A 14,076-nucleotide genomic window follows, 5' to 3' on the forward strand; every position below is an offset into this window, starting at 1 on the left:
ATTTTATTTAGTCTGTATTTAACCCAGTTAAGACCAGAGATTCGCAACAAGACGAGTTGAAACTTGCAGCTCCTTGCAAGTCTCCGTCTCTGAAAGCTGCCAGTTTACACTAACTCTACATACACACCGCCGTCGACTTGAGCTGCAAAAGAAGCTCTGGCCGCCCTGTCAAGGACGCTTGTCAAAAAGTACGGGGAAGCTTTTTGCAGCTTTAGCCGCTCTGACGTGGCAGGACATTCACATCAAGCAAGGAAGACTAGCATATGTACTTAAATAATAAAAACATCACGCACTTCACCAAACTAACCGGAGACACCAACTATCCCAGCTATTTTATCACATGCCTTGTTTTTTTAACTGGACCCTCTATGCAAACAAAGTCATATCCTAAATTATAGGGAACCCAGCAACAGCAATGATGAGCTTTTCCTCCATTTTCTTGAAACTAATGTTTTGGTGGGAACGAAAGTTTACATCGTATGTTCTCTTGGATCAGTCAGCGCGAAGATTGGTTGCTGGTCATTTGCCGCTGAACCGAGTCATAGCTCATTACCATAAAGTTGACCAAACTTCAACTTTCTGCTTGACAATCTGGTCGCTCAACATGCCCAAAACACGACACAGACAAATTTGCCGCTTCTTGCAGCTGAGAGAAGCTGGCTTCCATTTGAATAGAATGACTTCCGGTAACATTGAGGCTCAAGTCGGCAGCAGTGTGTACGTACAGTAATGAGACGAGATGGTGTATCGTCTGCATAGAAACCACCCTGTGTACTTCTGTTCTAACTTCAGACTTTCAGGTTTTTTGTAGCTGGAAATCATTTGTAGCGTCTTAAAATATGAATGAGGATAGTAATAGTGAGATATTTGCTACAGCTACATTTCTAGTAGAGATGAAACAGAGAAAATAACGTTTTATTTCTCTAATTCTTTGCTTTGTTCTAACACCGCTCCCTCTTTTAAGTCTCTCTCTAGCTTGCTCCACCATATATCGTGATGGTTTGAGTTTAGCTGAGACGGGCTTGTTCAGACCGCTGAAACTTTTCCTGCAATGCTCTAAAGCGGTTTCGTCTCATCGTGAATCTCTGGTCTGAACTGGGCTTTGGGTTATGGTCATTGGTATTTTGTATATGAAAATATTGGTGAGGGTGAATTGTAAATACATGTTTAAACTGTGATCTGTGAGTCCAGAGTATGTCCAGCTGATATTCCAACAGCGCTAAGCGCTGAGACTAACTTCTGTTTCTGTTTCTAAAGTAGGCCAGGGCTGTGAAATTAATCCCATTTTGTTTGTGATTTCGATTTCAGTTCCTAACCGTCACAAAAACAATGTAATCCGAGAAAAAAAAATGTATTTTGTGCATAACTCTTATTTTGTCTTGTGTTCTGAATGGAGAAAAAAAGTTAAACCGAAAAGTATTTAAAGGTGTTTACTCTGTTGATTTGTTTAACTGTTTGTTTTTACTTTAATAAATGCAACATCTTTCCAAAAGTCAATGAGTAATCACGGTAAATATTCTTGATTTCAATGTTAACCAAAATAATTCTCCATAATGGTGCAGCCCTAGTTTGAAGCTTTGCTGCATTATTGTGACATTGACACTGAAACAGGAAGCTCTTCCTATTTAAATATACACACAGTTTCACTGCTGTTTCACAGCTTCCAGTTTCTTTCAGAGCCCGGCGCACTTCTTGGGAGTCTGTTTTCCATCGCAGAGTAGTGTCAGACAATCAGCTTCCTGTTTACACCGACACACACATGCCCAGGGTTGGAAAATGGTCATGTGTGGCGTGGGTGTGTGTGGTGTGTGTGTGTGTGTAGGTGTGTATGGTGTGTCTGTGTATGTGTGTGTGTGTGTGCATGTGTGTGTGTATGTGTTTATGTGTGTGTGTGTGTGTGCGTGTCTCAGGTGAGTCATGTTAGGGGCGGAGCTTCTTGCAGTTTTGTCAGGTTGAGTTTCATTCCACACTGATTGATGAAGGTGTTGTCCCCATTATGGTGCCAAACAACGCCTCTCAGCTGTGATATTGTTGTGAGTTATTACTTATAATGTACAACATTTACACATGACTGTGACTGCAACTCTTCAACTTCTGCTGAGACACTTTTGAGGCTTTAATCTCATTTTCTAGCTGCACAGAAACACTTGATGGATCACAGCGGACAGAACAATGATCAAGTATGACCTGCTGTTCAAATACAAAGTGAAAGGTTTTGAAGAAGGCGAGAGCCATCCTGGCTGATTCGAGTCATCCCTTGTGGGGTGAATTTATTCTGCTACCCTCTGGGCGTAGATATAGTCTGCCGCGATGCAGAACAAATAGATTTAAAAGGTCATTCATCCCGGCTGTTATCCCCATTGTTAATACTATCTTGTGAATTCAAATTAAAATTATTTTGTACTGTGGTTGTGTTTACTTGTTGTTGTTTGGTATATATATTTGTTACTGCTGGCTGTAATCCAAATTGCCCCTCGGGGATAATAAAGTGACCGTGACCTTGTGGTGAACTCGTACAAACAGGAAGAAAAGCAGCAGTGTTGAGCTGTATGAAATGAGCCACATCGGTCAAACAGGGATCTTTTTCCCCAGAGCTCTGATTTTTATTCGTGACCATAAACAAGTTGCACAAAGTTCCAAAACTCTCCCCAAACATGTATAAGGCTGATGGACAGCAGAAGCATACATACTTACGCTCTCCACCAACACTATTATATAGCGAGGAGCACTGAAACAATAACACAATAACTTTAAAATATATACTGACAATTTAACCTCACCAATATTTCTCATATACAGAATACAAATGACTATAACACCATACAGACTAAATAAACTGAAGAATCACCACACAAAAGCCAACCTTTAAATCTAACTCTACCCACTCCCCCCTCTCTTTTTCTGACTACTTGGTTCAGCCAAACAAGGTCAATTTTATGCTGCGTTACAGGCAACCCGTAACCCGTGTTTTCACAACCTTCTACCCGTGAAAGTGCCCTGGAACGGCAGTCAGACCATAACTTACTACCCGTGAACTCGTACTAGATGGTTGTACTCCCGGTTACAGTTTTTGACATAACACACACATAAACAACAATGGCGATGTTGATGCTGTAAAGGCACCGGTGATTAACGGTGAGAAATAGAAAAGAGAAATAGGTTGTGTTTATGCTACCAAGTCGTGAGTCGTGACTTGAAGTTGTAACTTACGGACTAAAAATTGTGTCTGGAACGCAGCATTAGTGTTCACTCCATGAAAACACTCCCTCAGAGAGAGAGAGATCTCAGGGTTACCAAAATAAAAGCACAACAAAAATGAACTTACTGTATTCGTCTGATTCATCAAACTTCACACAGTCAACATACAGATGGGTGTCTTTTTTTCAATTAGCAAGGAGGATGCTCTCCAGCCCCCCCCCCCCCCCCCACACACACACACAAACTTAACTTCAAAAATATAATCAATGATCTAATGTTAAACCAAAGGGTAGCCCCTCCCACCACCACAATCACAAGCTCATTGACAAGTCTTAATAAGTAATACAGAAACACGAGTGATTCATTCTGATGATGTTACGTCAATAAGTTGTGTAAACACAGCCGTAAACCTGGTTTCTGCTCCAAGTTCAATTTAAAACCATTTAAAGGAATTTAAGTATAACTGAATATATTTGTATTTTATAAACTCAATAAATGTTAACAAGAATTGATTTTGATATGAACGAAAACTTTCCTCTGATTTTTGTTAGTTTATAATAATTTAAATAATTGTTAACATATAAATGTATCTGTTGTTTTAACATCTTTGACTAATAGATGTTAGAATGTTAAAATAATGAACAAAGCTTCCGGGTCTGAAAAGTGAAGCCATTGCTGAAGCTCCTTAAAGCTGCATTCTCTCTAACTTCCAGCAGGGGGAGACTCCACCGGCTCCAAAAAGAAGTCTGTTTCTGCAGTCTATGAGAAAATGAGCTTCTCTACTTCTCTCTTGATTTATTACTTCAGTAAACCTTTTCATAATGAGTTTATGGTCTCAATCACTAGTTTCCAGTCATCTTCAACACAGCATGATGTTCCTTTAGTAAATGATGGTCCCATCTTCTAAAGCAGATGATAAATAGATAACGCAGGGGAAGCTATAGGACCAATAAGGACAGAGGCTTAGCGATGGTAACCATGCTAACACCGTGGACATTAAAATAGACCTCAACTTGTTCTTGGCTGTTGTCCGTGTTTTTCATCTCACACTTTGACCCTCTAACTGTGTGTTTTCACTTCAGCAAAGTTAACTGAAACATTTTAGTTGCCTAGAGATAGTTTGCAGATAATCTGTGTCCTACCATATCCAGATGAATATATATTATTTTTTTACCAGCAACATCAGGACAACATGGTGACATGTTACCCAAAGAGAATCAGCAGCATCGTCATCGCCATCACCGTCACCACCATAACCATCATCACCATGAGCACTATCTGTTTCTTTTGTTCTATAGTCACAGAGACCTTCGCTGGTACAACCTTCATTGGGAGAACATTTACAGTGCTTATATATGGAAACATCCCTTTAGTGAAAGTGTGTGTGAAGGTGTGTATGTGCATGTTCGTATCAGGATCAGAGAACGACAGCTTTCCTCTGTTACAGTCCAGAGTCACTCGGATCCTCTGGGGCTTCGTCTGCAATATGAGATCAGTGGGTGGATGTGATGTGGAGGCAGCTGAGTATTTAGTTTCACATAACTTTATTGTCCATAATCCAGACACTATGACGCTATTCCTCTGGACAGACTCTGCTAACACACCCAGGTCCCAGCGTTCACTGTCTCCCACCTCGACATCCCAGCTGTGGGTCCCTGAGTGAAAGCCCTCAGAGCCCAGGACTGAGAAGTGATTATCAATCCTCTCTGGGTTATCAGGAAGCTGCTGTTTCTCTCCAAGTTTAACACTGGTCAGATCTTCAGACAGGATGAGATATTTACCAGCAGTGTTTGGGTCCAGAACCAGAGGGGAGTAGGAGACCATGTCCTTCATTTTGTTCCAGATGTTGAAGCTCAGGTTGCCCAGGTGTTTGGCCTCATCTATCAGAGCTCCTGGGAGCAGCTGTGGATCATCCAGTAGGGGGCGCTGCTGGACTCTTTCCACTGCAGTCTTGTAGTTGATCAGGAATGAGACGTCTTCAGCTCTCAGCTGCTCCTCTGTGTCTCTGACTGTGTCTGAAAGAGCTGCTATCTCTCTGTTCAGAGCCTCCATCTTCTCCTTCATCCTCTGACTCTTCTGCTTCTCTTCCTCCCTCAGTGCAGCCACCCTGGCCTCCTCTTCCTTTTCTAGAAACTGGTGAAGCTTCTTAAACTGATGCTTAATCTGCATCTCTGTGCGTCGGGCCTGGACATTTATGTGTTTTGCAGTTTGATCAAACTTCACTTTAACTTGTTCAAAACTCTGTAGCCTTCTCTTTACGGGCTCCAGAGTTTCCTGAAGTTCCTTCTTGCATTGTTTTGCAGCTTCACCGATGGGTCTGAATCTGTGGTTGGAGTGTGTTTCTGAATCTCTGCAGACGACACACACTGGCTGCTCATGGTCCAGACAGAAGAGTTTGAGTTTCTCAGAGTGCAGACTGCAGCGAGCCTCTGAAGCTCTCGGATCTCTCTCCTCTAAGAAACTCTCACACAGGTTCTTTAACAACCGGTTTAAAGGTGGTTTTGACTTTGAAGATATTGCATTACAAACTGGACACTCACGTGCTTCTTTCTCTCTCCACCAGCCCTGCAGACAGTCTTTACAGAAGTTGTGGGTACATGACAGAACAACAGGATCTTTAAAGACTTCATGGCAGATCGGACAGCTGAGATCTTTCTCTAATCTGGAAGCCATTTTGTCTCTGAGTGAAGCAGGAAACACAGCAGGCCGACAGCTCAGTCACTCCGTTTCCTGAAAGTTATAATTCCCTGTAAAACTCTCATTCGGTTTGTGGATTCAGCAGCTGGTTTTCCAGTATTCCCAGTAATCCCTCCTGTAGATGTCCTCTCTCAATGGATGTGGTGGTTATGGTCTGAAAGTGAATCTTATCGTCGGTCTCTCCCTGTGTGTGTGTGTGTGCGTCGTCTCAGAGAGGCACAATAAAAACCGGTTTCCTGGTTTGTCTCAGTTCAGTTCATTACACTGTTTGTCAGGTGAGTCATACAGTACAGGCCAAAAGTTTGGACACACCTTCTCATTCAATGCGTTTCCTTTTTATTTTCATGACTATTTACATTGTAGATTCTCACTGAAGGCATCAAAACTATGAATGAACACATATGGAATTATGTACTTAACAAAAAAGTGTGAAATAACTGAAAACATGTCTTATATTTAAGATTCTTCAAAGTAGCCACCCTTTGCTTTTTTATTAAAAAGTGAAATAATTCCACTAATGAACCCTGACAAAGCACACCTGTGAAGGTAAAACCATTTCAGGTGACTACCTCATGAAGCTCATTGAGAGAACACCAAGGGTTTGCAGAGTTATCAAAAAAAGCAAAGGGTGGCTACTTTGAAGAATCTAAAATATAAGACATGTTTTCAGTTATTTCACCCTTTTTGTTAGCTACATAATTCCTATGTGCTTTTAATCTCTCAAATTTTAATGTTCAAAAATAATGTAAAACGCATTGAATGAGAAGGTGTGTCCAAACTTTTGGCCTGTACTGTATAATATGTTGTGGGTCAGCTGTTTCTTCTCCATCCTGTTTGTTTGGTCTCTTCCCCTTTTCCCCCTGTGTGTCGGTCTGTGTTGTGTTTTTCTCAATCTGAAGTGGCGAGAGGCGTGTTCATGAGGAACTAGGTCAAGGGGCGTGGCCGTTCATTCCTGCTCAGTTACCTGCACAGTTGGAGCACATTCATGATTCACCTCAGCAGTATATCAACTCGGGCTGTTCACCTCATGAGCGCCAGATCGTTACAACTACTCATGTGGTAACTTGGCTCAGTGTCCTCTGCTAGTGATTCCATTCCTAGTACTCCTGTTATCTCCTAGTGCCCTGTTCCTTTTTCCTTCTCTCTTACCTGCTTTGCTGCCTCTCCGCTGAGACCTGCTGGGCCGTTGCTCTGATGTATCTGCTGTGCTACCAATCTCCACGCTGCACTGCTCTCATCTCTCTCAACTGGATTCCTCGGTGAGTCAAGACTGGACTCTCTCAGCCTGCTTCGAATCTCAGTCCTGCTCTGGATTCTCCACTGCCTGCCCGCCTCGTGCTACATTCTGCCCAGACTCTGTCCTCACTGCACATTCAAGACAGACTATTCAATAAAACTCTTTAAACTGTTATCTGAGTCTGTGTGGTTGTCTCTGTGTTTTGGGTCAAACCGAGAGCCTAACACTGTAATCATTACACTGTTTGTCAGGTTGAGTTTTATTCCACGCTGATTAATCACTTTCACTTGTCAATCACGGTCATGAACAGACACGGTTGACTACTTCTGTCTTTGTCTTGAGTATGTAGTTCAGTCACGCAACTTTTCTTCAAACCATTTTTTTAATGAATATGTAATAAACCCTAACCTTTGGCCCCTTTTAATCAACAGAGATGATGACTGTGTCCATGACAACAGCAACAACAGCAACAACTGTCATACGCACAGAAACAAAACAATGCGAGGAATGAAAACAGTTGAGTCTGCTTTGTGCCTGATTATATGATGATGATAATTGCAGATGGGTGTGTTTGCATGCAGAGGAGAAAGTAAAACAGCCAGTAGTAACAAAGAATAAGGAAAATAGCAATTGTGTAAATCAATAAATAGCCAATATGCGATTGAGTGAACCCACGTGTGTAGATTTGAATTTACACTATATTTGAAAAGTTTAGAATTAGCTGATTTGACTTTGTATGGAGCTAGGCTTTCATCTCTTCCCCCAGCAGCCTCCCCTTCCAACGATTTACAACATATTTGACATATGTCCTGGTGCCCAAAAAAGTCAGAGGGGTTAAGACACATACTGGACCTGTGTGTATCTTTCCAAAAGTCAATGAGTAATCACGGTAAATATTCCTGATTTGAATATTTACCTAAATAATTGTGCTAAGGATTATTTCCATAATGGAGCAGCCCTAGTTTGAAGCTTTGCTAAATGTTAATTCCAGCTTGTTACCTGCTGCATTATTGTGACCTTGACACTGAAACAGGAAGCTGTTCCTATTTAAATCTACACACAGTTTTATTGATGAGCTTCCAGTTTCTTTCAGAGCCCGGCACACTTCCTGGGAGTCTGTTTTCCAGACAATCAGCTTCCTGTTTACACCGACACATGCATGCCCAGGGTTTGAAAATGGTCATGTGATATGCGTTTTATTTGTGACCATAAAGTTGCACAAAGTTTCAAAACTCTCCCCAAACATGTATCAGGCTGATAGACAACAGAAGGATACGTACCTACGCTCTCCTCCAACACTATTATACAGCAAAGAGCACTGAAACAATAACTTTAAAATATATATTAACAATTTAACCTCACCAATATATCTCATATACAGAATACAAATGACTATACCATCATACAGACTAAATAAACTGAAGAATCACCACACAAAAGCCAACCTTTAAATCTAACTCTACCCACTCCCCGCTCTCTTTTTCTGACTACTTGGTTCAGCCTAACGAGGTCATTTTTATGTTGCGTTCCAGACACAGATTTTAGCCCGTAAGTTATGATTTCAAATCACAACTTGGTAGGTTGGTCTGATGATCTTTGCATCAGCAAGCCAAGCTCTGCTTGCACAAGTGACTGCTCACACACACACACCGTCAAAGCTGGCTAGCTAAAGATAGTGCCGTTGACAGGGTTCAGGTTAGGCTACCGAACGTTAGCATTAGCTAGCGTCTACTTAACGTTGACGTTAGCTAGCGCTAGCTCATACTAGCGATTTCTAGTCGGGCGACATATTTTGGGCTTCATTTAATAAACATAACCTGTTGTAGTAGTACACAATTGTATGTGTATAGTTTTGATTAAAATGTGCGGAATTACTTTACGTTGCCTATTTATGTCTATTTATTTCTATTTCTCACTGTTAATCACCGTGTGTGTGACGTCAAAACTGTAACTGGGAGTACAACCATCTGGTATGATTTCGCGGGTAGTAAGTTACAGGTTTGACTGCCGTTCCAGCGCACTTTCACGGGAAGAAGGTTGTGAAAACACGGGTTACGAGTTGCCCGGAATGCAGCATTAGACCAAAATAAAAGCACAACAAAAATGAACTTCCTGTATTCATCTGATTCATCAAACTTTACACTGTCAAACATACAGATATGTGTCTTTTTTCAATTAGCAAGGAGGATGCTTTCCAGCCCCCCCTCTCCCCCCCCCACACACACACGAACTTCACTTCAAAAATGTAATCAATGGTCTAATGTTAAACCAAAGGGTAGCCCCTCCCACCACCATCACCCATTTAAAGGTGCTGTCAATCACAAGCCCATTGACAAGTCTTAATAAGTAAATACAGAAACATGAGTGATTCATTCTGATGATGTTACGTCAGTAAGTTGTGTAAATGCAGCTGTAAACCTGGTTTCTGTTAAATTTAAAACCTTCATTTCAACGTCTTTAAGTATAACTGTATATATTTGTATTTTATAAACTCGAAAAATGTTCACAATAATACATTTTGATATTAAACGAAAACAATCTTAAAATACAATACAAAATGATTGATTTTTGTTAGCTTAAATATTATTTTAATTAATATTGTTAACATATATATTTATTTGTTGTTTTAACATCTTTGACTAATAGACTGTTAAAATAATGAACAAAGCTTCCGGGTCTGAAAAGTGAAGCTATAGCTCGATCACACTTCCTGCTTCCGGAACGTGGAGTAGGGAATCAGAACTTCCGGTCAACAGTCCCTTTCTCAATAAGGATTTATATTATCAGTCATAATGTCTAAACCATCCCATAATGTCTAAACCATCCGAGGTTCACTGACCACGAGCTACGTTGGTGTGAAACGAAGGTTTCTGCTCCTGTAGAAGCTAGAAGTCTGTATGAAATCAACCTTGTTTTAAGAAAAACATGTTTTATCCGCGATTTTATGGAGAAAAACTACACTACCCACTATCCTAAGCGTAACAGCAACGTCGCTGTTACCATAGAAACGTTTACCGTACCCGCGAAACCGCGAACGGCTAGAGCGAGTTTCTACCATTGAATTCTACGATAGTTTCTGTACACGTCTTGTAACTTTTGCCTTTTTTTGCCATTTTCAAAATGTTTTTCACTTTGAGAGAGTTTATTTACAATCCCAACCACATGGTCGTAGGTGACGTCAGGCAGGTAGCGGAGAGACTTGGTCCTGTGGTATCTATCGGGCTCCGCCATTGTAAAAAGCTAACCGGAAGAGCCGTATCCCCACTCAGAGACGGTCTTCCGGTCTTCAATTGTTGCGTGATATAGGCCTACTGCTGAAGCTCCTTAAAGCTGCATTCTATCTAATTTCCAGCAGGGAGCGACTCCACCGGCTCCAAAAAGAAGTCTGTTTCTATAGAAGTCTATGAGAAAATGAGCCTACTTCTGTCCTGATTTACTACCTCAGTAAACATTTTTAGTTTATGTTCTCAATCGCTAGTTTCAAGTCTTCCTCAACACAGCATGATGTTAATTTTTACACTTTTCTTATAATTTGTTGTTATACTGTAGATGTCAGCCTTCTTATGAAAACCAGCAACAACATCAGGACAACATGTTACTCAAAGACTCAAAGAATCACCATCAGCATCAGCATCGCCAACACCATCATCACCACAACCATGAGCACCGCCTGTTTCTCTTGTTCTACAGTCACAGAGACCTTCACAGGTAAAATTCTCAATGGGAGTTCATCCTCAGTTCTTATATATGGAAACATCTTCTCAGTGAAAGTGTGTGTAAAGGTGTGTATGAGTGTGTTTGTATCAGGATCAGAGAACGACAGCTTTCCTCTGTTCCAGTTCAGAGTCACTCTGATCCTCTGGTATTGCTTCTGCTCTGGGAGATACTCGCTGGGCTCTACTGGTGAACGTGCTGAGTATTCATCTAAAAAGAACCATAATCTCCATAGTCCAGAGTGTATGTCTCCCGTCTTATGGCAAGACTCTGATAACACACCCAGTGACCACTCTTTACTGTCTCCAACCTCAACATCCCAGCTGTGAGTCCCAGAGTTAAAACCCTCAGAGCCGAGGACAGTGTTGATGTCAGCAATCCTCTCTTCATTATCAGGAAGGTCCTGACTTACTCCTAGTCTCACACTGGTCAGATCTTCAGACAGGATTAAGTGTTCATCAGCAGTGTTTGGATCCAGAATCACAGGAGTGTAGGAGACCATGTCCTTCATCTTGTTCCAGATGTTGAAGCTCAGGTTGCCCAGGTGTTTGGCCTCGTCTATCAGAGCTCCTGGGAGCAACTGTGGCTCATCCGGCAGGGGGAGATGCTGGACTCTTTCCACTGCAGCCTTGTAGTTGATCAGGAATGAGACGTCTTCAGCTCTCAGCTGCTCCTCTGTATCTCTGACTGTGTCTGAAAGAGCTGATATCTCTCTGTTCAGAGCCTCCATCTTCTTCTTCATCCTCTGACTCTTCTGCTCCTCTTCGTCCCTCAGTGCAGCCATCCTGGCCTCCTCTTCCTCTTCTAGAAACCGGTGAAGCTTCTTAAACTGATCCTTAATCTGCCTTTCTGTGCGTCGGGCCTGGACCTTCAGGTGTTTTGCTCTTTTATCAACCTCCTTTTTAGACTGTTCAAAACTCTCTAGCCTTTTCTTTACGGGCTCCAGAGTTTCCTGAAGTTCCTTCTTGGGTTGTCGTGCAGCTTCATCGATGGGTCTGAATCTGTGGTTGGAGTGTGTTTCTGAATCTCTGCAGACGAGACACACTGGCTGCTGATGGTCCAGACAGAAGAGTTTGAGTTTCTCAGAGTGCAGACTGCAGCGAGCCTCTGAAGCTCTCGGATCTCTCTCCTCTAAGAAACTCTCACACAGGTTCTTTAACACCCGGTTTAAAGGTGGTTTTGGCTTTGAACATCTATTACAAATTGGACACTCACGTGCTTTTTTCTCTGTCCACCAGCTCTGCAGACAGCCTTTACAGAAGCTGTGGGTACATGACAGAAGAACAGGATCTTTAAAGACTTCATGGCAGATTGGACAGCTGAGATCTTTCTCTAATGCGGAAGCCATTTAGTCTCTGAGTGAAGCAGGAAACACAGCAGGCCGACAGCTCAGTCACTCCCTGTTCCCTGAAAGCTAAAATTCCCTGTAAAACTTTTGTTCGGTTTGTGGCTAAGCAGCTGGTTGAAGTGGTAGTATTCCAGTATTCCCAGTAATCCCTCCTGTAGATGTCCTCTCTCAATGGATGTGGTGGTTTTGGTCTGAAAGTGAATCTTATCGTCCGTCTCTCCCTGTGTGTGTGTGTGTGTGTGTGTGTGTGTGTGGTCTCAGAGTGGCACAATAAAAACCTGTTTCCTTGTTTGTCTCAGTTCAGTTGTCAGGTGAGTCATATAAGGGCCTGTACGTTGTGGGTCAGCGGTTTCTTCTCCGTCCTGTTTGTTTGGTCTCTCCCCTTTTCCCCCTGTGTGTCGGTCTGTGTTGTGTTTTTCTCAATCTGAAGTGAGAGAGGCGTGTTCATGAGGAACTAGGTCTAGGGGCGTGGCCGTTCATTCCTGCTTAGTTACCTGCACAGTTGGAGCACATTCATGATTCACCTCAGCAGTATATCAACTCGGGCTGTTCACCTCAGCACCAGATCGTTACAACTACTCATGTGGTAACTTGGCTCAGTGTCCTCTGCTGGTGATTCCTTTCCTAGTACTCCTGTTATCTCCTAGTGCCCTGTTTAACCTTTTTGTCCTGTGTTCAGATTCCGCTCTGAACCCTCTGTTTACCTGCTGCTTACCTGCTTTGCTGCCTCTCCGCTGAGACCTGCTGGGCCGTTGCTCTGATGTATCTGCTGGGCTACCAATCTCCACGCTGAACTGCTCTCATCTCTCTCAACTGGATTCCTCGGTGAGTCAAGACTGGACTCTCTCAGCCTGCTTCGAATCTCAGTCCTGCTCTGGATTCTCCACTGCCTGCCCGCCTCGTGCTACATTCTGCCCAGACTCTGTCCTCACTGCACATTCAAGACAGACTATTCAATAAAACTCTTTAAACTGTTATCTGAGTCCGTGTGGTTGTCTCTGTGTTTTGGGTCAAACCGAGAGCCTAACACTGTAATCATTACACTGTTTGTCAGGTTGAGTTTTATTCCACGCTGATTAATCACTTTCACTTGTCAATCACGGTCATGAACAGACACGGTTGACTACTTCTGTCTTTGTCTTGAGTATGTAGTTCAGTCACGCAACTTTTCTTCAAACCATTTTTTTAATGAATATGTAATAAACCCTAACCTTCGGCCCCTTTTAATCAACAGAGATGATGACTGTGTCCATGACAACAGCAACAACAGCAACAACTGTCATACGCACAGAAACAAAACAATCGGCGGGGGAATGAAAACAGTTGAGTCTGCTTTGTGCCTGATTATATGATGATGATAATTGCAGATGGGTGTGTTTGCATGCAGAGGAGAAAGTAAAACAGCCAGTAGTAACAAAGAATAAGGAAAATAGCAATTGTGTAAATCAATAAATAGCCAATATGCGATTGAGTGAATGCACGTGTGTAGATTTGAATTTACACTATATTTGAAAAGTTTAGAATTAGCTGATTTGACTTTGTATGGAGCTAGGCTTTCTTCTCTTCCCCCAGCAGCCTCCCCTTCCAACGATTTACATTTGCATCCCGTCTAATCCTTGCCTTCCCTCACCCTCCGATATAGGAGATGGAACCTGGGTACATACTATTCTGACCAGCCTTGCTACCCTTTCTAGCTCTCTCCAATGATCCCAGCGCCCGGCTGCCACCTGGCCTGGGAATGTCTCTGCAGCACTCTCTCTGTCTGGTTGGACAGGACTCTGCAGAGGGGCGACGCATTGCATATGGACATATGTCCTGGTGCCCAAAAAAGTCAGAGGGGTTAAGACCAGTGTTGGGCAAGTTCCAAAATGTAATACATTAT

At 42.4% G+C, this 14,076-nt stretch overlaps 3 protein-coding genes and 1 long non-coding RNA gene across 4 annotated transcripts in view; 1 reads left to right on the top strand and 3 right to left on the bottom strand.

Annotated features, from left to right (window-relative positions):
• nox5 (NADPH oxidase, EF-hand calcium binding domain 5) overlaps positions 1–14,076 on the bottom strand; it is a 70,409-nt gene that overhangs the window by 24,782 nt on the left and 31,551 nt on the right. The gene's annotated exons all lie outside the window — the stretch shown is intronic.
• On the bottom strand, positions 2,580–6,189 carry LOC120564320 (zinc-binding protein A33-like). Its single transcript, XM_039809170.1, has one exon. It carries the CDS (start codon positions 5,869–5,871, stop codon positions 4,402–4,404), a length of 1,470 nt encoding a protein of 489 aa, XP_039665104.1. The 5' UTR covers positions 5,872–6,189; the 3' UTR covers positions 2,580–4,401.
• Positions 9,759–12,600, bottom strand: LOC120564321 (nuclear factor 7, brain-like). Its single transcript, XM_039809171.1, has one exon. It carries the CDS (start codon positions 12,192–12,194, stop codon positions 10,740–10,742), a length of 1,455 nt encoding a protein of 484 aa, XP_039665105.1. The 5' UTR covers positions 12,195–12,600; the 3' UTR covers positions 9,759–10,739.
• On the top strand, positions 12,692–13,171 carry LOC120564322. Its single transcript, XR_005640085.1, has 2 exons — positions 12,692–12,780; positions 12,874–13,171. It is a non-coding gene; the product is annotated as an uncharacterized LOC120564322 (long non-coding RNA).

The sequence above is a fragment of the Perca fluviatilis genome, chromosome 8 (genome assembly GCF_010015445.1).
Source record: "Perca fluviatilis chromosome 8, GENO_Pfluv_1.0, whole genome shotgun sequence".
NCBI classification, from domain to species: domain Eukaryota; kingdom Metazoa; phylum Chordata; class Actinopteri; order Perciformes; family Percidae; genus Perca; species Perca fluviatilis.

What these genes read in the sequence shown, in the direction of transcription:
- LOC120564320 (XM_039809170.1), bottom strand. Translation starts at nt 5,871, where the DNA reads ATGGCTTCCAGATTAGAGAAAGATCTCAGCTGTCCGATCTGCCATGAA.
- LOC120564321 (XM_039809171.1), bottom strand. Translation starts at nt 12,194, where the DNA reads ATGGCTTCCGCATTAGAGAAAGATCTCAGCTGTCCAATCTGCCATGAA.